The 26,760-nt window shown below is 41.5% G+C and overlaps 1 protein-coding gene across 7 annotated transcripts in view; it reads left to right on the top strand.

Moving 5' to 3' along the window:
• Positions 1-26,760, top strand: part of SLC4A7 (solute carrier family 4 member 7) — a 144,993-nt gene that overhangs the window by 52,706 nt on the left and 65,527 nt on the right. The window contains exons 1-2 of one of the 7 annotated variants that reach the window (XM_080579126.1): positions 923-1,186; positions 3,139-3,231. The exons of 3 other annotated variants lie outside the window; for them this stretch is intronic. In XM_080579126.1, the coding sequence (XP_080435252.1) occupies positions 3,211-3,231 (21 nt within the window). In that variant the 5' untranslated portion in view covers positions 923-1,186; positions 3,139-3,210. 3 more of the 7 variants (XM_080579124.1, XM_080579128.1, XM_080579125.1) reach the window with 3 other exon arrangements.

Here is a 26,760-nt window from a genome sequence, read left to right as displayed (position 1 = left end):
GTGTTTTCATCTTCCTGAGCTTTCCAAACCATCCAGAGTTCACATGCCATATGTAGCAACTAGGTGCTAAGCCGAACGCATCCCAGAAGTACTGTGGTGCATTGGCTGCACTGGATGTGCCTGACTGGTGCACGCCAACTTCTTACATTTACAGTATTCGAGCTTCATTGACAGCTCAGTTCCAGAGATCCTGGGCAAACAAAGGCTGCCACCTCATCTTGCTGGGCAGGGTATTAGGGTGGAAAAAGGGGCATGTGGGCCTCGCCGAAACTACAGTAGGTGTAGTTAGGAGAAGCCCCAGGGTGATGCCAGCACGTTATCAAGCACACTAAGTGCAAAGGGATGGCTCATCTGTTGTGTATGTGCATGTTTGGTCCCGTGGGCACAAGCTATTTGCAACCCCGTGTGCTGGCGGTGTGCGTGATGTCTAGAGGCAGACAAGGGGAAGTTATACGAGTGAGGCGGGTGTGGGCTGCTCCTTCCTCCTGCAGCCTTCCACCAGAAGAAGAATTTAGGGAGATAACTGAAAGTGCAGCCTCGACCCTAAACCCCCCGTCTCAAGCTTTTTGAGCGGAGGTCTTTCAGACTGTTTAGACGGGGGCGAGTAACTCAGCTTTTGGAAACGACTGCATTATCACGGTTACTTTATTTCAGCTTTCCTCCACAAAAAAAAACCCGGCTTCGGGCACGTGGGGTGAAAAACCTCCACACAACATCGAGCCCCGTCACCGCCGGCCCGGCTGCGGAGCCTCCCCTCTGCCGGGCGGAGCTCCCCGGGGCGGCTGCCACGCGGCTCCTCGCGGGGCGCCGCTCCCGTCACGGCCCGGCCCGGCCCGGCCCGGCCTCGCCTCAGCGCCGCGCCAGCCCCCGGGGGGCCGCGGCGGGCGGGGCGGTGGCGGCGGGAGGCGCCGCGCTCCCCGCGCTCCCCGCCATTGGCTGGCGGCGGCGCCGGCCGCGCAGGGGGAGGGGGCGAGCCGAGGCGGCCTGGGCTCGGCCCCGGCGCGGCGGAGTAGTCGTGTTCGCCCCGTCCTGTCCCGTCCCGTCCCGTGGGCAGCGAGCGCCGCTCCGCCAGGCAGCCCCCCGGCACCCGGTCCGCCCGCCTTCCTTCCTCCCCCCCGCCGCCGCCGCCGCCGCCGCCATGGAAGAGGAGCGTGCGGGCGAGCAGATGAGACCGCTGCTCACCACGGTAACGGGAGGGGCGGCGGGGGCGCGCACAACGGGGAAGCGGGGGCGCGCGGCCGGCGGGGGCGCGCGGCGGGGACCCCACCTCACGGCCCCCGAGCCCCGCTGCCCGGTAACGGCCGCCGCGTGCGCGCGGCGCGATGGCGCTTGGCCGCCCCCCCCCCCCCAGCCTTTGTTCCGCCGCGGGGGCGGCCTCGTGTCCCGGCCCCGCGCACGGCGAGCGCCCCGCTCCCCCTCGTCCTCGCCCGGCGCCGGCTCGGAGGGCTTCCGAGGCGGCTCCGCTTCCCCTCGGGGCCGGCGAGCGCAGCGAGGCAGGCGGTTGGTGCCCCGCTTCCTGCGCTGCCGCGCGGCGCACGCGGTCCCCCGGCGGTGGTTTCCCCTCGCCGGGGGTGAGTCAAGGTCCGGGCTCTGCTCTGAGCGCCTCCCCCGGGGCCTTTTCCCCGAGGGGCGTCGCGCAGCAGCCTCGCCTCCGTGCCTCCTGGCGTGCTTTGTGGCACAAAGGGCGGGGGAGGACGGCCGGGGACGGGCCGGTTCCCGTCTTCCCGCTGCTCCTCCAGGAGAGGCTCGAGGCGCGGTGACAGAACCGGCAGCCCGGCGAAGTGCTGGCTTCCTGTGACATCAGTGCACGAGGGCGCCTTCCCTTTGTTCCAGCGGGAGCTTCGCTAACAACTCCGTCCGCAGGGCTCGCATCTTCCCTCTTACCGCCTTCCTCTGTCGGCTGCAGAAGCCAGAGCAGTTGCACGCCTCTTCATCTTCTATAAATCCATTTTAGGCTGCTGCTCTGCCGTCTTGTCGCTGCCCCTGAAGAGGCACGTTCTGAATCCGTGTTGGCTCATTCAGGGTAAATTCTTAGTGAAAGCAAGCTGCTTGGTCAGGTTAATCCATATTAGAACTACCTCGACTCTCTGAAGGTGAGCTCTGTCCTTAGCGGGCAGGAGGGCGCTCAGAATCATAGAATCACTTCCATCTAGTAAAGAGGTACTAGGCTGCGCGGAGCAAATTGCAAAATTGTTGGGCTTCGGACGTATGGGGTTAATGTGAAAGGTGCTAATGGTTACCCTCAGGTGAATCCTAATGCAAAGAGGATTACAGACTTGTGAAAGTCAGTGTGCCCTGAGCACAGCTTTGTCAGGCCCAGCAGGAGTCATTTAGATTCTGTTGTACCAGAAATTAAGAAGGGGCTTTCGGGTCAGCCACATGAGCCACTGTACTGCTGCATGGTCATTTTTCATGGAAGCCCTTTGAACTGAGGCGCTTATTGGAGCGGTCCAAGGTGGTTTCCTTGCAACAGCAGTGGCTAGTCAGGAGCCTGCTCTTGGTGCAGAAGGGTATCCAGGAGGTAATTGTAACTGAGACAGAAATGAAGATGTCAGAAAAGAGGGAGGAGAACAGAAAGATTGGTAAAAGCTAGAGGAAAAAAAGGAATTTATAGACGTGAAGACGTGAAGTAAATGGCTTAAAGAAAAGACAGGACACGCTGATCTTTGAGCAATTACATAGTATAGCAACATTGGATTTGTTGTGATTCTTGTATGTTCTAGTATAACACTACTTAATCCCAAAACCAAGTTCTTTTGACAGTACAGCTTGACTTAATTTTTGTGTTCCTGTGCTTCTGGTAGTAGAGGCCATTACTTCCGCTAGCAGAGCTTTCTGAAACTGCTTACACGTGCATGGCTTTTTCAGAAATAAACATCTCTGTAAGATGAAAGGATTCCGCAGAAAGTGTGAATTAAGTGCTGTGGCTTAAAAACAAAGAAGCACAATCAAATTACCTCCCTAACTTCCTTTTTGGTCTTCCTCCAGTTTTGGTAAGTCAGATGGTTCTGCGTTTATGCGCTATTCGATACAAAGTTTGGTGCCTCTTAATATGGAGGAGCACCTCTGTGCCACCCCCGGGGCTTATTTCATCAAAAGTGTAAAATACCTTTTAACCTTGCTTGTTTTATATTTTAGGTCCAGTCTTAAAGAAGAGAATCATCAACTTCTTAGGACATTGGTATTTTGAGGAGACTGCTTGGTGGCAACATGTATATAAAAGGTGTAGAGGTGTGTGTGAAACAGATGCCTGATAGAATTAATACAACTAGAGAGCAACTGATGATCAGAACATCGTAGGAATAGAGAATACAACAGGAAAAAGATAAATAACTGCATAAATCCATGGTTCTCTCATACCTTAAGTACTGTAAGCTCCCCTCTTAGAAAAGAGGCATTATTATTGGGAAAGGTTCACCAAAGGGCAACAAGATACGAATTAGCTCTTAGGTGAGAAATGACTCAACAGGCTAGGACTTGTCAGCCTAGCAGAGATAAGTTGGAGATGGGACGATGATATGTAAAGGCTCTATAAAACTACTGTGGAGAGAGCAGATAGAGATTGAAAAGGAGGCACGTGGCCAAATCACACAAGCTAGGAGCTGTCAAATGAAGGCAATAGGACATAGGTTCAGAGCTAACAAAAGCAGGCAGTTCTTCACTCAGCGTAGGGATTTCACAGGTATGCTTGTAGGGTATACACAGGTATATGATGTGTACACAAGAAGTTTTTGTGGACTGAAGGGGAGGTTGGACAAGTACTAGAAGAGAGATACCTGTTGAGGTTAAGAAGTAGCTGAGAAACAACCTCAGGAAGTCTGAATTAAAAATTCAGGAGGTTTGAGAGTGTAAGGAAGAGGTGTTTTATGCTTTTTTTTTTTTTTTGTGTTCCCTTAACACTTATGTTCACTTTTTGGGGGGTTGTTAAAGTAGGACTGGAGCATGTTAGTCTCTTGGTGTCTACACAGTGGTAAATCTGACAGTTAGTAATGGTATTAAAAAGCTTTATTGATTACCAATGATCTTGGTTCTCACTCCATGTTTCTATCATGGTGTTAGTTACTGCATAGCTTGCATTTTTTTTTTTAAGCAGTCGTAAGTAGCATTTAAAAGAACTTAACATTAAAGTTCTATCTCTGCGTATTTTTCAGGTAACATTGTGGAAAGGTGTTATCCTGAAACAAAAAAGTTGAAATTTCCGTGTGGTATTTGATACTGGTTTGTGTATTTCATAAAGGGTTTACAAGGTTGTAGACCAAGTGGTATGGCTGAGTAATGGGTGATATGGTTCTTTGCGTGTGTTTTTTTTCCCATTTCAATGTGAAACAAATTGTTTTTATCACAGTCCTACTGTAAGTGATAATAGAACTGAAAGTGGCTCTTGTTGGGGAAGAAGCTTTTCTTTTTGTCTTTCCTAGTTGAAGCGTGACAGTAATGTGGTCTGCCAGATACTGCCGAAGATGGCATTAATGTCCCTCTGCTTTTTCTGAAGTGACTACATGGTTGGCTCCCACTTATTTTTCAACAGCCGTGTGTGTATTATCAGGTGGGCTTAGGCTTTGCTGTTGAACAGCAATCATGTTTCAAAGACAGCTTCTGTCTTTTACTTTAGGCTTCATTTGAAGACTCTTTCAGTTGCATTTCGCTTCACAAACACATCAGCACTTCAGTGGAGTCTGCCCATCCCTTTATCCCAATGCCTTTTTTAATGCAACAAGATAGTGTCTGGTACTCCAACTTTTCTCATGTGTAACAAAACGTGTGAAGGCTTAGAGGGAGTGTAGGGCAACAGAAATCAGAGCCACTTGAAATAACAATATATACAGATTGATGAAAATTAGCCTAACTGTCAGAATCTGATGGCAACTACAGTTTCAGCAGTTTAGTCATCAAAAATGTAAATTGCTTTTTCTTTTCAAGAAAAACCTCAAGTACAACTTAATTTTCATGAATATATTTCAAAGGAGAACCAGGTGTTTGGTGGCAGTTAGATTGAAGTATGTGGTTTCAGAACCGAGCTTTGGTCTAGTTACTGCATTTTAGATAGCTTGGTAACTTCGTCTAACTTTATAGTACATCTCTTGGGTGGTTATTGAAACAGTTCCTTTTTAAAAGCCTTCCAAGGTTTGATTTAGCTGTGTGGTTCTTCACTTGTGAAAATGTGAGTACCATCAGTATGGTAAAACTAAGTTTTTACAGAATTGACTACTGCATATCTTTACACATCTTGTGTGACTTTTTTAGAACTGAGATAAGGGAACACTTTTTCACTGTGTGGTTACTAGCCTTCCTATTTGACGTGGCTTTTGTGATGGTAGGTCAGATGACATCTCTGGAGGACATTTATGCTGCTACAGTTACATTTTTTTCATATTACCATATGCTGGAACTAGTGTTTTCTCCTTATGGCTGGACAGGGGTAACTGAGGGTATGTCTGTACTGCATAGTTCAGCACAGTGCAGGAAACCTGTCAATTTGTCGTATCTGACTGATCGTACGCTCTCCAGAAGTTAAACCAGTACAGTTACAGCTGTACTGGTTTGCAGCTAAATAGCACTGACCAGAGAGAATTTGATTGGCCTGATGACCTTGCTGACTTGATTCTATGACTTCTGAGAGACATGCTGCTTTTCTCTATTGTGCTGTTTGGGTTTTCTAGGTTTGGTTAGCGTATATATTTCGGACAGCTTGCACCATGCAGTGGGCTATGGGCAATGGCTATGATCGCTTCTGGGTTAGGAGTACTGTGAGCTGCTATTAACTATACATGCTGCCAGTCTTTTTGAGTTCTTAGGAAGTTATCCGTGGCTGCCACAGACTTGAGAACTTTCATTAGGCTTCATTGCAGTAGTTTTTATTTGCTGTCCAAAATGAGCTTTGGGTGTATTGATTAGTTGTCTTATACCCATGTGATGGATTTGCTTCTCTAGGTGACTTTTGACATGTCACCAGGGTGGTTGTTGACTCTTAATATTAAATCCTTTGCACAAGGGTATCTGTTACATGACATCTTTAGTGGACCCCAAAGTGGTGCTTAGTAAGCAGGACCACTTTATAACCAGTGATTGGTAACATACAGACTGTAACTTGAATATTAACTAGAGAGGTTCTCCCAAGAACACTGTAGTGCTGTTGTTATAGCATATTCTGGAATGATAAAGTTTAGGAACACTTAGATTTTGCATTATTTACTAAAATTAAGATAGCTGTCTGGCTAATGTTTTGAAATAATGGTAGGAATAGGGAGAGTCAAATGATGGTTCTATTAATCAGCAGGTTGAGAAGTGCACCATGAGTTGCTTAGCCCTGTATATCAGTAAATGTCTCAATGCAAAAATATGAGCATCAATTCTTCTACTGGCATTTTTACAGTGTTCTTACATATGTATTTCTCAATTCACAATTACATGATTAGCAGCAAATGAAAAAAATAAAACACTATCTTTTTGAAAGTGCAACATTTGTATTTAAAACTCGGTCCTGGCATCTGAGAAGCTCCTTTCTGTGTTACTGAGAATAATCATCAATTATGCAAGCATCCCAAATCTACCTTGTCAGCATATCTCAGTGGTTATTAGAAGGGATTATCTGTTTAAGAGTCTGTGTTAGTTAGTGCTTGGCACACTCGGAGCTCTTTGTTTCACAGTGAGTTAAAATTTGCTGCAGTAGAGGCAGCATGTCTGTGGGAAAGGAAATGTATATTTTTGTACCACTAGATGGAGCCATTTTATTTGTGTATTGACATACTTCTTTCCGTAAGTTTTAAAAACTTTAAAATCTGTTTAGAGGTTTTGTATTTAGAGTATGGCCTATAATTATTTTATTATTTCTTTGTTTGTGGAGAAGATGAAATATTTTATTCTTCCAACAGCAGTGTTAGTATTATACAGCAGAAAGGCTAGTCCATTTTTATTAAACATGTAAAAAAAAAAAAGAGTGAATGCTCGTGAGTTACGGATGATACAGATTCCTCTGTAAATTGTCCAGAGTAATATGAGTGGATCTTGTGTTACCTGAAGTAATGTTTCAGAATATTGATCCATATTACTGTGTATCTTAGCCTGGAAGCTTTTGTGACTGCTACCCAGTAAGGGCTGTTCAGCTGGACCTGAGATTTTGTTTTTCCTACTCCGGTGCCTTAACTAAAGTGACTCAAAGTTATGCAATGGAATGGTTGTTCTATTTGGGTATACTGGCACAAGTTGTCTTACTCATTTCAGCAATGTTGGAGTGCTTCATAACCTTTTTTTTTTTTTTAAAAAAAAGAAGCTTGTTAATTCTAGCAAGTCCCATTTTAGCATAAGTATTTGAAATGTTTTATTTCTTGTGTCATCTAATATCCTCTTTCAGCAACCAGTTTTCTTTTCTAAAAGTTATGTTTTTCTTTGTGTTTGATTCTTTGCCCCTGTTGGTGAAGTAACCAACTTCTAACCTGCAGTGCATCTGATAGACCTCGACTTCCCCTCTTTCAAGTCTTTTGTACTGAAGACTGTTTGGTGAACCCAATCTCAGACTGAAGAGTAGGACCTTATTCAAATCTTAATTTTGAATTCTCTTACCTGTACCTCACAGTATACCATACAGTATGTCCTCTTTTTCCCTGTATTCCTGCTGTGAGGGATTTTGAAATTTCTTCTGCACTTGTTTCTTGTTCAATCTCATAGAAAGTTTAAATTTTCAACAAGTGATGTAGAATGAGTACTGATATTTTTCATAAGATGTAGTTGTGCTGGAAGGCATCTAGATGTGTCAGCAGTATGGCTAAGACAGTATCTTGTAATACCAAAATATTTTTAAACTTATAAACAAGCTTTAAGTTTTTTTTTTTTTTAGTACTAAAAGAGTCTACAGTAGGAGTTTCCAGACTGTTGTCAAGCCATTGCCCTGGTTTAACAGAATCCCTGGTGTTTGCTTCCAAACAAAGTGGAACTTACTGTGAATAAGGCATGTGGACAGAAGCTGAAGAGAAGAAGCAGGATTTAACATTCAGAACTGTGTCTCCTGGCACCCCACTGCCTGATGTGTGTTGCAGTTCTGCTGTTTGACCTCCTCTGCTCACTGCTACTACTCCTCTACAGGATAAGTATGCTACTGGGGATCTGTATGTTGAGGACTGCTTTTCAAGTGGGGAGAACTGAAGGCTCACCTGAAAACTTGACTGATTGATACATTTTCTTTTTTTCCCCATCATCATCTTTTCACTACGGAGGCATATGTGCATTAAAACCACGTATGTGTGTGGACAGCGTGTCTTGGAAAACTATGCTTCCCTAAAGTGATGATTTTTTTCCTGGTCTCTTACGCACTAGGCTGATTCCTTTGTATTTTCCATGACTAATGGAAATATAGTAAATATATTCTGGCTGCGTCTTGATTTGGATCTATTTTTGGATGGAGAGAGACAGCTAAGTGACTGTAAATACCTAGGTTATGGTAAGGATAATGGTGTCAGTTATTCCTTGCTAGAGAAATCTAAGATTTTGTTTCAACAAAACTACCAATTCTGAACACCGCAACTATTCCATTAGCAGAGTAGAATTATCATTAGACTTGAGAGTCACTAGTCGGGCTGTCTTGATGGTATATGCCTGTTACCAAAGAATGGAAAAAGGTTAAAGCAAACCTGTGTTAGAGAGAAGTTGTAGTGGAATCTCACTTGGTGTTGGTTTCTGGAGTGCGATAGCTTCCCAGTGCAAAAATTCTGTTGCCTTGTCAAGAGATTCAGGCTGCTGTGTTCTGGATCCCAGAAGTCATGCGAACCTGAAGTACTTGTGAGTTCTTTCTTTCAGACAAGGTTATGAATAAGCTACTGCAGCTAATAAATCATGTTTATTGCTAACCGATCAGACTGAGTTCACATTTAGAAGCCCTGATTCATCAGTTACTCTTCTGCATGTGTAAGAAGGGATGTACAGCAGATACACCTTGTTGCCTTTTTGTACAGACTTGTTTTCTGCCTCTGTTGTTTAACTTCGGTTGAAAAAAAAAGTTTTCTCCCCTTCTTACTGCCATCCACATCTGTTGCTCATTTCTACTGCTGAACAACAACAGCTAGTTTCAGATGAGTTGTGGCTTGTCTGTTTCTACCTCGGCACACTCAGATAATGCCTGTATGTTCCTCCTACCCCTGCTTCTACCTTTCATGTGCTCTGTTTTCACATATGAGCTCAGTCGCAGGTTTCCTTTTCATGAACGCTGTCCTGCAGTCAGGCCTGTGTGACTTCGTGCATGGAGGAATGAGCTGTTCTGTGCTTTGAGGAGGTTGTACTTGAAGATCAGCCACTTCTCCCAGGCTTTTACCCTTTACCCTCCACAGTAGCATTCCTTGAGATTCTACCAAGAAGAGTCCTGAACAGGCTGCATTCTGCTCTTGTGAAGTCCTGTGTTAGAACTGTATGTACTGAGTCTTGTGCTGTGTACTGTACTGTACTATTTGTCTTTCTTGCTTCTCTCAGGACTTGAAGCTCCACAACTTCGTGGTTGCTGCAGCCAAGCCTGTTTCTGACTTTCACATCCCTGTCTGTTTCTTCCTTGTTTGTGAACAAGTACAGCAGAGCATCTTCACCGGTTGACTCACACCACTAAATCATCTTCAGCACACTTGAGAAATCTGCTGGAGTGCTGTGCCTGACCATGCTCTACCAACAGATACCACTGTGGGTCTAGGTCTTGATGTATACCAGTGCCCACAATCATGGAGCTTCTTCCAGCCTTCAAACAAAGGATTCTTCTTATTCCTCTTGATGAAGAGATCTGTAGCGGGCACCTAGCACAATGTCAACCATGTTGGACTTTTTTCTGATCCTTACCTATAAGGTCTTGACTGCCTTGTCATTTGTTCAAGCAAAGCTCTGTGTGTTGCAGACATCCCTTTGCATAGGTTGAAATCTGTGTTCTTCACCTTCCCAGCCTGGCTTTCCTCAAGAGCCTGCATCCTTCCTTTGCAGCACTCCAGCCATGCAAGCTGTTCCACCCTCACTCTGTAAGAAGCTCCGACTTTGAGGTCTGCCTCTTTACCTGCTATGCTGTGAGTGCAAGCACCTGAGTGAGGTGGGCTCTTGGTTATGCCTTTTTCACAAGGGGGACAAGAGCACCTTCTCCCTTTTGGATTTTCCATGTCTTCACTTAAGTTTGAAAGTTTTTCTCCACCGTGCCCAGATTACAGCCCTATTTACAAGCTTAGTGAGCTTGGTGAGAACACCACCTGGGCCTCTTCACCCTTCCCATGGTGCTCAGTAGTCACTCTTGATTCACTCAACAGTAATGATTTTCTTTTTGGAAGTATTGCTGGTGTCCCCGTGGATAAGTAGAAAAGGGTAATAGTTTGAGGGCTGGATGAGCCTTGACATTTTTTCCGAAACAGCCTTGATCCAAACATCCATCAGGCTGCAGACCTGCCAGGACCTCATGTTTATATTCTGTGATGTGCAGTGTGTTCGTGCTGTCCTGCAGTTCCTTTACCTGGCCACTCAGCACCTCAAGGGTAGCAGCACCTCCTGCAGATGAGGCCGCTGCCATCCGTCACTAGCCCCAGGGAGGAGCAGCACAACTCCTCCTTGAGGAGTTCTTGGGGTTGGGATCTCTGATCTGACAGGGCTGGTTATGCTTCATCTGATGGTAAAGGTTTTGCCGTGTGGAGTGCTGTTAAACAGTCTTGAACGGCATTTCAGGGCCCTTTGTAGCTTTGCTATGTGAACTGCTGACATCTGTTGGCTGAGCCCTGGGAGATGTGCTGTGCTTGTGATAATGTTACTAAACTAGTAAACCTTGCTATCTAGTTCTTCTCACAACAGAGATGTAAAACATGCAGGTTTATGTAAATATTATGTTCTAGTTGAAATTAATTTCTCATAGACACATTGTGTCAATATTTTTTTTAGCAACTCCAGTTTTGTAAACATACTTTTAACAACTGTTATTTTTGCAAGACAGCTATTCATGGATAATAATCCTTCTCTCTTTTTTCTGTTAGCTGATGCCGTTGCATTGGCTGGTGTTGTTGCATAATTTATCCTCAACACTGAAGGACCAAACTCAACAGAACTTTGTTTGTACAGTCTGTTAGATTATGATGTTCCTGTTTGTATATTTCATGAGATGCTGTGGAATGAAATTGGGTCAGAATCATTCCAGTCCTCAAAACTATAAATTGTTGTCTTCTAAGAAATAATTTCAGTTCTTATTTTGCAGCAGACCAGAAAAACTCATACCTGGGGCATGCTGGTTCAGTTGTTTGTATAGGAGCACAGTACTAAGCATCTATTTATGTCTATATAATGCTTGGAAGTTTGTTTTTGTTAGTGTCTTCTTACAGCTGCAGTAGTGCTTGCTCAGAATTACCTGCTTGCAATCTTACTGCTCATCCTGGAGAGCTGTGTTTTGCTTGTAAACATTTGTATTTTGACTTCTCTGCTGTCAAATTATTCTTGGTAGAATGCTCTGATTAACAAGTAGCTTCCTCAGTATACTTATGGGCTGAGAACTAGACTTTGGTTGTTATCTGAGAGCTCACTGAATTCTTAATGTATTGTTAACAAGTTTCATGTTTGTTTATAGGTAAAATAAAGCTCATGTTTTGTTTCCTGGAAGATCTGGATGCTGCTGTAGGTGCTGATGTCTGTTGCAGGTGTCTCTGGGGCAAGTCAGTTTTGTGCTTCAGTCTCCCTAGGTAAAATGTTAAGACATGTAAACTCTATAGACTTTACAAACCTTTAAAAAACAAAGTGATGGGAGTGTAGTTAAGAATACTAGGTAGGAAGTACTGTAAACTTCCATCTTCCTTGTGAAATTGTCCTTGGTGTTGTGAAATCAGGTGAAAGCTCTTCTGTCCACCTGACTTTTTAATGCAATTGTGGCATTAACCAGTGAAGCTAAGGGCAGTTTGTCAGGTCATGGCATTTCAGGATGTTCGGTTTTTCCGTTGTGAACCTGAACACAAAACCTTGTGATTTTCTGCAATAGCCTAATCTATGAACATTCATTTTATCCTTCGATCTCTTTTCCATACAGACCCTGTAGCAGTCTGTCTTGCTTCTGTTACAGTCGGAAAATCTACTGCTAGTTTTTTGTGATTTAGATAATCTTCATGTGTATTTTGCCTGTTTATTATATAGCTACACTGAAGCTATCATAACTAAATGTTGGCTTCAGTTGGCCAGAACTGTAGCTTCTGAGAACGATTCTTTTCTCCCTAATAATCTTCCAGGCTGTGGTTTGTAGGTTTGTTATTTTCTCTCTTGTCCTTTATTTAATCTTTTCAGCGAGGTGGTATCTATCAGCTTTGAGACTCAGATGGGAGGATGTCTTTACAAAGTCTCCAAAGGCTACTAAAATGTTAAGAAGAGCAGCAGGAATGTGGTCGTTTTTTGTTAATGTGAAGATGATGAATGTGTACATGATAGAATAAAGCTGTTGGACAGTAATGTTCCAAACTAGCTTCTCAGTGCCGCTCTGGATCAAATCAAGAGTAGCTTACCGTTTCGTGGATCTTCTGAGTAACTGGTGAAGTCAAAAGACTGACTGCAAGCTCTTTAATTAGTACGCAAAACAATAAGGTGGAATTATTATTTATACTACTGCTAGATTTATTGCTTCTTTGTTTTTATTAAGAGAAAGCTATTGGAAAGATTATATTTAAACTACTGCTTGTTTTAGGGCTAGTATTTTTTGCGTCATTTTTTTCCCATTTGGCTTGTACCTCACTATTGTGGGGTTATACTATTATGCAAGTGTATGTTTATTTCAAGTGTAAGCGTATGCATTTCTTTAACAGGTCAAACATATTTCCAGACAGACTTAGTGTACGAAAAAAGGAAGTGAGAAACTTCTTAGTGAATAGCTGCAGCTGGTGTTACTGTTGATGGTAAATTTCTTCATTTTCTGTTTGTCAAACAACTACACCCTACCAGCCATGCATTTTAAAACTGTTTACGTAGAAACAAACAGATAGCATCTGATAATTGTTGTGACTCATTTAAGGAAGTGATAAAACCCAAGAGTAGCAGCAATCCTTTCCTTGTTCAGCTTGATCTTATTAACATTGCTGGGCTTGCCTGCCATTGTCAGATACCAGAAGGGAATTTAAGCAGGCATATATTCTTGTAATTAATATTTGGTTGAATTGCAAATGGTTAGATAATGATAGGATGGAGAGACGTGCTTCAGCTTATTAATGAAGTGTACAAAACAGTTATTGGAAAGTTAAATTGTAAACACAAGGGAAAGTATTAAAAACTTTGATTTTTGCATGAGCTCTTGAGCTTTCAAAGCTGCCAATGTATAACCGTAGAAAAAGGAAGAACATCAGCCAGTTGTCATCTTCTTGGCATCAGTCAGTCTTGCTATCCATTACCTGCACTAACTGCTGATACTATATAAAGATCTTGCATTTTAAATTTTAAAGAAATGTAACCAGAGTTTCTATTCAGCATACACTTATTTTGGAAAGTACTTTGCTATGTTAACTTTGCTGGCTTTTACTGAAATATGTAAACGTAACTGAGTACTTTGGAAGTGACAGAAAGGATACCTGTATTTGCATGCGTGTTTGTTTCAGGGAGTGTGGTGTTTGTGTACAACGTGCACAAGTTTTCACTCTAAGATTAAAGAACGCATGCTTCCAAGTCGATACACTGGCTTCTGTCTTGTGACTTCTGCATTGCTGCTATTTGTTTTCAAGCCCTGAGGATCAATTGTACTAGGTGATGTGGCACAAGAATGTAAATAGTTTCATATATTATGACCACGTTACAGGGAGCCTTTCTCATGCTTCAGTTGTCTTGCAGTATAAAATAACCTTCTGGGTGAAGGCAGGAGAAACTGCCCTTCTTGTCTCCTGTGCTATTGCAGAAATCCAAATGCTATGAATAGGTATAATAATTCTGTACTATTTAGTGAGATTTTAATGTTGTGACTCTTACTGATGAATGGATTGTTTGTGTGTGTGTGTAGTTGTAAGATGTGCTATATTTGTATGGAAGAAGGTGTGGAGAAGGTTGTTAAAATTAAAGAATGAATGCAATCTTAAGTTTGAGAAATGGTCTCCTGTAGATCTGTATATCAAAATAATTGTGTTGCGCGAGTCTAATGTTTCACTAACAGATCATTGATAAACATCTTTGGAATCCATTATTATTCCTGAAAAACAGGGAGGAAGAGAGGAGAGGAATCGAGGAACTGCTTTCAGCCTCCTATTGCTTATACGGGAACCAATAAGATAATGCTCAAGGAAGAGGCTGTTTGTGAAAAGGGACGTGGGGTGAAGGGGAGCCTATTTGTGTCCTTCTGTAGTCCCTCATGGCCAAGGAACATTTCGAGAATTCCTTGGGAAATTTGTACGTAACAGCTATGAACAGAAATGAGTTTTGGGTATGCCTTGACAAGGGTCATCTTCTCCCTTTCCCCTGTTTGTTTTGGTTTCCAGCTTTGCCATAAAATATCTGATGCTTTTCTTCGTTAGAATGAACTTTGGCTTTTATCCATGACTTCATCTATTGACGGCCTCAAAGGAATTGGATTGTCACCGAGTGCACTGTTCTGTGTGAGCAGTGAGTCTGTACGCAGTGATGTGGAAGGATTCCCATGAGATGCCTCCCCTAGAAAACGTGTTCTGGGACTCTGAAAAATTGGCATGTTTTCTCTGTGTACCTGCAAGGACTGGCAATGACTGGTGCTGCAGCGCTGGAGAGAATTTTCTCTTGGTGGCTGTAGACAAGTGCCTGTCTGCTAAAGTTGGAAAAAGTGCTCGCAATTCTACTTCTGTGTTATATATTGCTTCATATATACCTAAATATATTGCTTTGTATATACCTAAAAATATACTTTGGCATAAATTGCTAAGGTCTGAGTGAACTGCCTTCCTTGTTTCTTTAGTAACTAGACAGAGACCCAAAGCAGCTTTCCGGTGTACTTATTTTAGGCAGACAGTAATGAAAACTGAATTATTTGCTGGATGTAAACTTCTTAAAATTTGGTTTTCCATGGCTTGTGCTATCTGTGCTACTGAGGGGAACGTGTTTCTAAACCGCTTCGGTCCCAAGAAAGGAATCTTGTTAGGAGAAGTTCCAGAAATGGAAGAACTTACAAAAATAATGCTGTTTGACGTTCGTATGCATAGTGATCATGCTTTGAAACAGTCATCAGTGGTGAAGCTCTAAATTTGTGTCACCAGTGTGGATGAAAGTTTCAAAGAAGTTATGTGCTTTGTATCATATCTCATAGGTCAAAAATCCTAAACCAATCCAAATCATAGAAAATTCGAAGCCAAAACCAAACAGTTTGTTGGAAGACAAAAAGTTACACTCTAAAAGAGCTTGCGTAGTGCTAAAGCAGCAGAGCGCTTGGTGTGGTTGATCATGGAACTCTTCATAGGTGGGAAAGCTGTTGTTCTTCGTTAGTGTTCCCCACTGATCACATAAGTTAATGTATTAAACATATTAGTAGCAAATAGATTGACAGAAGCTTAATTAATGGGGATAATGTTTTTGTCACAGTTGTTCAGAGACTAGATGTAATGAAACAGTGCCAGAATTATTTGCTTGAAACTGAATAATTGGATGTGGTCCTGTAACCGGGACCTCACATGAGGGACAGAGCAACAAACAAGGGTTTTCTTTGCAGAACATGCCACCCAGCACACAGCTACGGCAGAACAGAGAGGTCTAGAGTATAGTGCAGTTTGTCTTCCTTTGCAGCTGAAGGCTGTGTGAAGTGTATGGTTTTAAATGCTTACTGGTGTGGGTTTTTTGTTTGTTACTGCAGGAGGGAACCTGTACTTCAAGGCCTGCTTGTGATGCATTTATAAAGAAGTGGTCCCTGATTGACAAGTGGGTATAAGATGGGAGAATTATGTTCTTAGATCATCAGTTAGTATCATGCTGTTAAAAATTGTAACTCCACTGATTGCTGCCCTCCTTCAGTGGCTTTTTAATAACCTTATTGTGAAGCCCTTGATGAGCTGAACAATACAGAGACTTCAGAGTGCCTGTTTGTCAGAATGTTATTTGAGAATAACAGGATTACACAAGATCATAAGGAGAGGCTTCTGGGTTTGATCTCTTCTCTGGAAAATTCTGAGAATCAGCATTGTTTTCTGTTTTCTTCAAAAGTGTTGATAGCATTCCATAGCTTCATAAACTTCCAATAAAAGCAACTTAAAGGATTTTTTTTTTAAATGTTGCATCCTTATTGCTTTTGATTCATAAAATCTTGGTGATGAAGATAGTGATCAAGAGAGTGTATTTGAGTTGGTGCTTTAGAATGGATTAAAAAAGAAGCATTAAGGATGCTCAGTTTTTAGTAGTGTAAGCTCAGGTGTGTTACCTATATACTTGTGCTTTCTATTAATTTGCATTTTGACAGTTGTACTGATGATCATTAGCGAAAAAGGCTAGAGTTAAGTTCACAACACCTAGAAAATAGGCAAATAATTAACTGATATTTTTTTTCTTTGAGACGGCTTAACTATGAAATAAAATAGTATTTTAAAATGTCAGTAAGGATGTAGATCTATAAAAGTAGGAAAAAAAATAATGTAAAGAAAAGGGTTGAGTTTCAGGAAACTGATGAACTCCATTCCACCACTCTCTTTCTTATTCCGTTCTTCTGGTTATAAACTGTTAGTCTGTAAATGCTGCTAATGGCATCTTTCAAACCTGCATGTCTACCTTTGTCTACTAATGCTACTTAATTCTTTCAGAGCTTTTAGACATGTGGGCTTAGCTTCTAAATTCAAACTAAGACCCAGACTAGAGGTGAAGCCTGCTGACACAGTGGTTCTGAAAGCCTGCTATTGTGGTACCAATACCTCTATTGTTGAACGTGTTACCGATGATGCTGATTAGGAAAGCACATGTGTGTATGAATGTCTACAAGTTGCTAATAACATTACATGTTATCAAAAATCCAGTTACTTTATGGGGTCAGTCAAAAATGGAAACAAGCTTCAAATACATAGACTGTAGTTTTCTTTAGGCTGCTTTCATTGTTTCATTTCCTAATCAGTAAGTGTAAATATGCTTTGCAGTTTTTTCAATTGGTTTTTGTTAAACATGCTTCTTTAATAAGCCTACATTTGAGCATGCAGTTTGATGATTTCCTTCAATAGAAAAGGCTGGAAGAATAGGGAGTGTGATGATTGCTCTGTAATACTGCATAGTAGTTTCCTTTTTGAAGTTATTGGAATCCCGTGTTTTTCCCCCAATTACAGTGTCTGACTGTATATTACCCGTGTGGAAGTTGCAGTCTCAGTGGTCTGAAAATGTCATCTTCATTCAGCTTTTGTTTTTTGTTTTCTTTAAAAGTCTTGATGATTTTTTTTTTCTGTAGTTTCATAAACTTCCAGTAAAAGCAACTTAAGCATGACTGAAAATTTGGGGCTGATGGCAGCATCAGCATATACAAGTGATTTTTCAAGTGGAGTGCTTTCAAGTTCCCCCTAGTGTCCCGGTATGAATGTTGTAATTCTAGACTGAGCTGCACTTCAGTCTTCCCTTGGCAGGAGAGCTTCTTTTTGGCAATGTTGCTCTGTCCTAGGGAGAAGGAGGTGCCTTACCCTTTCTTTGAGCCCATGTCAATGCACAGAGACCTCAGATAAGAATGACTTTTGTAGAGAGTTGACTTGGCTGTAAATATTTTAAAATCTCTTTATTTGTTTCTTTATGCGTGAATAATTTTGCTTCATATTCTTTTTTAAAAATACTTCTGCTAGCATTAATTTTTGATGCTTAACAATGAAAACTGATTGAAATTCCCAGGATAGATACTTCAGAAACCTGGTTTGAGGAAATCTGTGAAAGGTTGTTAAAATCAGATAATGAAGTGTTGTTTTTATTTAAATCAATAACATCCCAGTCAATAGCTCTGAAATTAATATTAAGATCACCAAAAGCTATGATGTCTTCTTGCCCCAAATATCTAATTTTATTCAAAGGCGATTTCAATTTGAATAAAAAGGCACCATTTTCTACTGAAGATGGGTGGCCTATCATCATTAAGACACAATCTCATTTGATTAAGGCTAGCATGCAGTATAAGCTTGTTTGATTGTTTACTCTGTACATCAGAAATTTTTACAATATGCTGTTCTGCGATACTTCCTCAGCCTGATTTACTGACAGTTGAGTTTTTCTGCGGTCAGTTCTGTGAAGAAGTATGTGAATAACAGTAAAGAATTTGATGGATAGGTTAATTTAAGTGTGCCCTGACTAAAACAACATAAGGCCATATATATGAAATAAAAATAACAAGGGAGTGGTGGTGGTTATTTTTATAATATGATTATAATCTAGGTAAATGAAAAAATTATCATTAAAAACACGGGGAGTTGCCTAGAGGACAGGTATATTCAAATTCATGTATCTCATGTTTTGTTTCATTTCATATCTCATTCAGTAAACACTGTAATGAAGGTGTCCCTGTTCCCCCTAACCCATCCCTCCCCCCCAAAAAATGGGTTAAAAATTTAGAGTTATATTTGTGCATATGTGATTGAGATACCTGATTGCAGAAACTTGTGTGATGTAGTAACATATCCACAAGGCTTTAAACTGTAATTAATCTTTTTTACATGTCACAATAAAAGCAAATCTTGTCTGCTGTGTAGATGGGTGGCTTCCCTACAGATTTGATGTTATCAGAAAGAAATACTTATTCTGGAGACTTGATGTCAACATTATTAGAAATGCCATGCAGTTTTTGGTTCCTCTACTCTCCCTCATCTGAAGTTTGCAGAAACTTCATTTGGCTGAGACATGTAGTTGCCATTGTCTAGATTAAACCCTTGCATTTTTTTCTCCAATATTTAAAACTTCCCTATTAGGTATAATATCCCGAATTACAAATGTCTGGGTAAAGTGCTTGAAGATATAGCATGTTTGATTCATGTTTCTGGAAAGCCTTTTCTTTTAGGTTTCCAGTCTGGGTGATGTATTTTATGTATTTGTTTTAATGTTTGGTTTACTGTCTGTTTTAGTTTTCTGATTTTTAATGGGGTCATTTATGTTCATAAGGACGTTTTAAAACTGTTTAATCTCCTTTCCAGTTCTGGCAGAGAATGCAGAAGGAGAGTTTTTACCTAAGGGCATGACTTGATATATTGAAGCCAGCTTCAGAGTTCCCAAGGCTCGATCAGAATTGCCATGTTTGCATCTCAGAAAGCACGGGTCTGGTGCAAGCTTACTCTCTGGAAGTTCAAGTTTGCTGTATAAGAAAATCATGGTGGTAAAACTTTTATGGAAAGACCCTATACAAGACTAGGTCATCGTCTGTCTTCTGGAAGTCAGCATAAAAGCCAAAAGCCTGAGTAAATTCTGTTCCATCCTCTAGCTTGAAATCAGCCTTTCCTTGAAGTTTGTATTTGTGCCACTGGATGGTGGCATACTGATTAAGCTGTGGTCTTACTGCTGTATTAACAAGATAGAAAGCTTCTTTGCTTATTCCAAAATGGTTGAAAAGGCCTCTGTAATTTTTTGGGTAACTTTTTCAGAAAGCACCTTTTTTAGTAGTTGTTGACTGGTTAGAACTCCCATGCAAACTCGGTTTAAATGATAATGTTCTCTGAATTAGAGAGTTCTAAGTGTTTGTTAAACAAATCAGATAACAAATAATTTGCCTGCCACATGTTGATGCGTTAAGCCATTTTTATTAAATAGCCCCTCAAGTCATGAGTTTTCCATAACAGTCCTACAGCATTAGTTTTTTTTTTTCTTTGGAAGAGTATGAGTGTGTCTGCCTTGGAAGTACTATTTTGTAGGTCCTTTTACATGGTTATACAAAAAGAAAATTGCAATAAAGTATTAAATGTTGTAATTGTTCTTGACATAAAGGATGCAGTAGATTTAAAAGAGGTAGGTTTTCTTTCTTAGCTATATCTTAGATCTCTGCCAGAGAGATCTAAACTTTTTTCCCTTACGTATTGCCAGTTGAGCTCTCCTATAAAATGTACACCATTTACAGTGGCATACACATATGTTGTGTTAGAATCTGCACCTTACTTTTGAACTGGCTTCTTCTCCCAGAGCTTCCTAGTCAGGCACAGCAAAAACATTACATTTCATAGCACATCAGACATCAGAAAACTAGATGCGTTCTGTTTTATTCTTAAAAAGAAAAACACACTCTCAACTATATAGCTTTGAATGATGTACACTCAGTAGCTGGTTGCTTCACAGCTGGAGCAGTGAAACGCTGTTAGGGCTGATTTTCTGCTGGATCTGTTCCCTGACCTGGAGCATTGTTGGTTCAGATGACTGCCAGCCCTATTGCAGGAAAGGGAATTGCAGCTTTCTCTTACTCTCTGCCTTGTTAATAAAATACACCTGGATTGCTAGGACTTCTGTTTTGGTCGCTGGGGATTTGGGATGGTGGAGGCTTGTTAATACATTGCTAACCAGATGACACTCGGTGTGTAACAGTGGGAGTAGTCTGACTGGTATTCATGATGAATGGAGATTTTGGATGACCTGAAGTCCTCAGCATACCTGGGAGATATGATATGTGGAAAGTATTTTATATTCAAATAATCTGCAGCTGACAACATGTGAATGGTGTACGATATACCACTTGGGATGCTAAAAATGGTACAGTTCTGCCCTTGTTCACGTTGCAGTGGTCGTGAGCAGGGCTGGAGTTTCACTTCCTTTCTGTCCTCCTCATTTTTAAGGAGAAATGTTGTGGGCTGAGCACGTGCAGTGCTGCTACCGCCCGCTTTATCGGTCCTTGCTGTGCACGTTGAATACATGGCCTTACCTTCCCGTTACAGTTTGCTGAGCTTTGATTTGTAGGTAATGATTTTTCATCACTGCAAAAGTGTTGTCAGTAAATTATTACAAAGATATTTGTTTGGGATGCAATTGTATGAATAAAGGAGAATTCAAGAAACAAGGAGAGCTGAAGGTGAAGAGTTAGGCCTCGAATTCACGTGGATTGGTGAGATTCATGATCTACTTCCATGTGGGGAAGAAAGGCATGGAGAATAATCACTCCTCAAATTTTACAGCATTTAGTGAAAGAGTAGTTGTGTTAGAAACTGTCCTATGTGGGTGTAGTTTGATATGATTGTATTTGGAGAGTGTTCTAACTGGATAATTTGACCCTTTTTTTTCGTTTTGTTTTCCTGCCTGAGGATCTACTGTCAGGGTAAGACTTTTGTGTGCATGTACTTCAAAGAATCTCCGTACAAACCAGATAAAGTCACCTGTCCCATATTATGAGGCTTCATATCTGGACTCATCTGCCGTTCACTTCAGTGTCATCTATGACTCTAGGAGATGAATGTTTGATGTTTGTACAAGTGACTTTAGAACACCTAAACATATGACCTTGGTTAGATTGTCCTAGTAGTGTTAAAACAGTTTATAGCTCTTGTAGGCTTGGGTTGCAATGTAAGGCTAAGATAAAGAAAAAAATAGAATATTTGTCAAAAACGCAGCCAAAATGCCTGGAGATGAATCTACGTAAAAGCACCTGGTGAGGGATGTGTTGTAGCTGTAAAGTGAGTAGCTTTGGATTTGGAAAGCATCCTCCTTCTTTAGCTCAAAAATAAAACCTCACTCCCCAAAGCCCTGGCTTAGCTCAGTGCTGCTTTCTTGGTGACCACACGTTCATACACGGGGAAGTGAAATTGTTGGTAGTGTTCTGTTTTGAACACGGTGAGTTTGTTCCATCTGTCTCTACAGGAGGGTGGTTTTGAGTCCAGAAATAAGGTACTCTAAAATTTGACATGTAAATTTTTTCAACTTTATTATGTATGCAAATCAGGACTGCAGGATGATTACCAAAGTAGTCTGTGCAACTGTTGATGACTATTCAAATTACAGCCTTCAGCAGTATCCTCTGTAGATAACAAGTTTGCATCTCTCAAAATGATGTGCAGTTGTGTAATGTCACAAGAGTTCAGCCCGCAGTCTGCCTCATGCTCTCCTAATCCCAGTGGTTTGTGGCAGCCTGAGAAATCCCGGAGTTCACTAGTGGGGCAGCACACCAGAGAATATCAGCACTGAATACTTCTGTTTTTGTAAACACTCAGGACCGTGTGTACGTGCCGATACCAGCTGAAGCAAGCTGAAGCGTGCTGAGCAGATGCAGCTCTTGGGAACTAGCTGTTAGGTGGAAATTTGTGTTTTGAAAAACACTTGTAGGCAGGCAAGCCCTTATTCTTATGGAGGACTTTATTTCATTAAATGATGAGCTACTGCTTACCAAGGATACTGTGGTCCCTTGCTAAGAGAATAATGTCTGCTTAGAGGAGTAGTTTATATTTAATTTGTGCTACAGAAAACTCAGAGGAAGCCGTTCCTTTTAATGTGTTAGTAGGTTCCCATTTAATAAAGAAGCTGAACAAAGCCATGGTATTTGATGATACTTGGTATTCGATATACTAACATCAGACAGTTTGTCTTAGAATTTGCTCGTGTCATTTACATCCCCCAGCTTCCTGCCTCCTCTCTTAATGCTTCCCTATCCAAAATAAAGCCTCCTTGGGAGGTATAGTCTTACTATCTCACGGTTAAGTATTTTAATATGTACTTTGTTTTCTTTTCTGCTGTGTCGATGGTAGTGTTGCTGTAAGATGCGATAAGGGATATTCTGATAGATTGATCCAGAAACCAGTCATAATAAGTGACGTGAAAATTGCTCTTCTAATCCATTGTAAAGTGTTCTGCTTTCTACCATGTGGTTAATGGAGGTTGTGGAATTGGTCCATCTTAGCTGATTTTGAAGGAATCTGTAATGGAAGCCTGCACTGCCTATGAGGAAATAATGGGCTGTACATTGCTTGTGAAAAGATTTAATCTTCTGCAGAGAGCTAGAAGCTAAGACAAAATCTGTTTTCTTTCTGGAGAAAAGTATATACATACATATATGTTAAACAAATATACACAATTATATTTTTGACCTGTTTTTCAAAAAAAAAAAAAGTGCTTTTCTAGCTGGAGATAAGCTGAAATAAAGTGCAGCTTGCTGGGTATTCAAGTGAGAATTAGGAAGGAAAAGACTGATGGACAAAACGTGTGTTTGATGATAGCTGCTTGTTTCTATAAATTTTAGTTGTTTTTATTTTTAAAAGCTCTCATACTTGGTAAGGGTCCTTTTGGAACATCAAGTGTATGGTTGAAATATTGCTGCAGTACAAATAGTTTTGCTCTGAGTTCTCACAGAGTTGCCACTGAACATGTTCAAGGACATGATAATTCTGAGTGTATTTGTCTACAATTTGTTTTAGAGTATTTAAGCATGTTGAGACAGTGCAGTTGTAAGTTACTGTGTTATTCTCCAGCTGAACTAAAACTTTCCCCTGGTATTTACTTAAGTAATAGAGGACTTTTATCCATAAGATACTTTGGTATGAGTCTTTAAAACATTGAAAACCTGAATCTGTCTGAAAAAGACTTGTTTATAATGCTGGACTTTGAGCATGGCTCTACATGCACATGTTCTTTGTTTTCTTTCTTTCTATTTTTTTAATGGATAAAGCTGGGTGTTTTGTTCCAAGACTGAGTGACTGTCAACTAGGAGTTGTTTGACTACAGACTAGAAAAACATTTCAATAAACTGCTTCAGTGATTTTTTTTTATCTTTCTAAATCAAGCAAGTGTTCTTTCTAAAACTTAAAACAAAGTAACAACAAAAAAACTTAACAAATTAAAAAAAAATAAATTGTGCTTCCCCTGCCCCAACCGTATTCTGTCCCTAAGGAATACAAACCACCTGCCCATGTATAAACCTACTTTGCACTCTCTGTAGAAATGAAAATACTTGTAATATGGGTTTTTGCTAAGGAAGACTGCTTTAAAATGTGGGAGAGTCACCCCAAATACAATTCAGCATAGCCATTTCAGTATTGGAGCTGAAGGTCTGGGTAAGTCAGGTGTGCATCAGGAACAGAATAGGTCTGGCTGAGGATGCTCGGCTGAGAAGAGAGAACTAGCAGCTAGGATACCTACTAGATATCTGCTAGTTTTGTGTAACCTGATCCTTCCTATATGAATCATTTAGTTGTAGTCATTTACACATAGTGGCAGTGGGGTTCATCGATAGCTTGGAAGGGAGAAGATTCGCACACACCTGTTAGAGTGAACATCTATTTACAGAAATGGGAACAAACTGCTTTTAAACTCATCAGTGCTGTCTGAGAAGACTTTTATTAGTCTGCAGCTAGAGAATTTTCTGGATGGAGAAAGTCAGTGAGGGGAACTGAATGTGCTCATCTGATTTCTGGACTTACCAGGTAATAAATACCTCCACAGATGCACAATATTTATTTCACTGGTGACATGCACCCCAAATTTATGAACAGTACCCTCTTTGTTTTGTCCTGACCAAGTTGGTCTTTGGTTGGTTGGGGTGCACTAGTCCGGCTTCGTTATTAGAATTCTTGTCAGATGAGAAGCAGGAATGAGGAGGGGGGGGTGAGAAATAAGAAATGTGAAGTGAAGGTGGGGTTATGGATAATGCCCTTGGGAGCCCATTTGCCTATGTGTTGTATGATGGAACACAGATCTTGAGGTATGTCGGTGATGAAGAGGAGTAGAGTGAAGTAAAGCTCCAAATTTGGTCTGCTGGAGTGGAGGGTGCATTTTTCTGAAGTTGGTTTAAGAAAAGAGAAAGTTTCGCTACTCATCATACCTGAACCAGAGGGCCGTGCTGTTCTGGAAAATAGATGGGAAATTAATCACTGCTAGCAGCATGGCTGTTTTACCCCTTAAAAAGAAAAAAAAAAGTGAGAGGATTTTTTAAATAATCCATAGTTTATTTTGCAGAATGAGGATATATGGCTTATGTCAAAAAAATTGCTTTGGAATGAGTACTCAGAGAGAGGTCGATATTGGGGCTATAAACACACTTAGCAGATGTTTTGACTGGGGAGCTTCTCCGTTCTGGGAAGCGAGGTCCGAGCGCTTTCATTTCACGGTGCTAACGAAGTCTTGGAGCAGCGCAAACGTCTAACCTTGGAGCTGTCCTTAGCTGCCGTTGATGCAGAAAAAGCGAAGTCTGGAGCCGCGCGTGAGTTCCTTTTTTGGCCTTCTCCAGGCAGGAGTGGAAGGCACGCCGCCCTGCGACCCGCGGCGGCCGCGGTCGGCGGCCCGGGGGATGAGAGGCTGGCGAGGTGGCCATTGGCTGCGGGGCCGGGGAGCAGCTTCCTCGGCTCCTCCCGGCCTCTCCCGCAAGGACAGTCGCCGGTTCACGCCTTAGCATGGAAGGAGCTCATCCGGGGAGGAAAATGCAGCCGGTACGTAGCCGGCAGCTGCCGAGCTTCATAACGGCGCGAGCGTGCGTTGGTGCGAGCGGCGCTTTAGCAGCTGCCTCAGAGTGGTGTCTGCTGTCTTGGGCTCGTTAGCTAAGGAAAGATCTGGGGGAGAAGTAGTACTGGAAGCAGAGTTGTATATCATGGAAGACATTTTCCGTGTCATTAGAGTTGCTTAAGCGTAGTAACCGGCTTAATCCAGAAAGAAAAAGTGCTTGTGCAATCACAGGAGCGTACTACCAGATTGGGAGAGTGGATGTGTGTGTGTTATTTAGAGGCAGCTCGTCTGAATTTGAAAGTTGCCAGCTGTGGCTTTATGAATAATTTTGTACAAGCATAGCAGGGAAGTTTCTCTGGATGGTTCTTGAAATAGCGTATTGATTGCTCCTTTTGACGCCCCCCTGTCATTTGTGTCCGTGTCTGTCCAACCCCCCCCCCCCCCCCCCCCCCCCAAAAAAAAAAAAAGGCAGGAAGTGATTTTTTGTCCCTGAAGTAAAATGGTCATGGACGTGTTTTCTTCTAACTTCAGTGATAAAGCTGTAACCCCTCAGCTTTCTGCAGCAAAGCAGCAAAGTTTAATGCTAGTGCTCTGAGCTATTGCTCTGCTCCTGTATGGATCATCTTTATCACTGCCATTTACCTGCAATGCAGTGTGTAACAGGGTTTACTACTTTACAGTTCCCTGGAAACTAAAATCCATGGGGTGGAATTTTCCTAAGCTATAAAGCTTTAAAGGCCTCTGAATTATTTTATGTAAATTTTATGAGGAGACCACTGAATCTTCCGTTTTCCTCTTGTGAGCATAGTAAAAAAGGGTTTCGCTTGCACACATTAGGATACATCTAATTGTCTTGTTTGCTGGGCTCTGTAGTATGGTAACTTTTGCTTTTCTTTATGGTTCTGCTTTGAACTCAGCACAGAGCTATCTCAGGCATACACACGTTGGTAGGGACTGTTATTTAAACAGGTACTAGTTAAAGCTGACATAAAACCTGAAGGAAATCTCTCAACTTTTAGAAGACTAGGCAAAGCTCTGTTTCCTGTGTACTCAGCTAAGAAAGGAAGGAGACAAAATGTGAGTTTAAGTAGTTGCTAGATGTGTCACAGTGAAATACAGCGTTTAAGGAGGTCTTAGGTGGTGTGTTAATATTTTGCATTTACTAAACCATTGTAAGAACAAGATGTGCAATCATTCTGGCTTATGCATTTATGCATATTGTCATCATTTCTGATTAAACACACTTATTTAAAGTAGTCATCAATTTACAACTTTGTCTTGACAGTTAAGTATGTGCTTTTTCCCTTTAAGAAGAAATGGTGTATTCTCTCTCAATTCCCTTTCATTCACGTGACTGGTTACAAAGATTTTACTATTTGGGTTACTATAGTAATAAGATTGCACTGCTTCATTCAAAACTGATCCATGTTTATACTCATTCAGTGTTGTGCCTTAAAACTTAGAGACCCTTCCTTTGCTTGGCTGTTGGGCAATGGATTACTTTTTTTACTATAATTT

Source organism: Anser brachyrhynchus (genome assembly GCF_964034855.1).
Source record: "Anser brachyrhynchus genome assembly, chromosome: 2".
NCBI classification, from domain to species: Eukaryota; Metazoa; Chordata; class Aves; order Anseriformes; family Anatidae; genus Anser; species Anser brachyrhynchus.
Note: the sequence above shows the minus strand (reverse complement) of the source record. Positions and strands in the feature narration are given on the sequence as shown.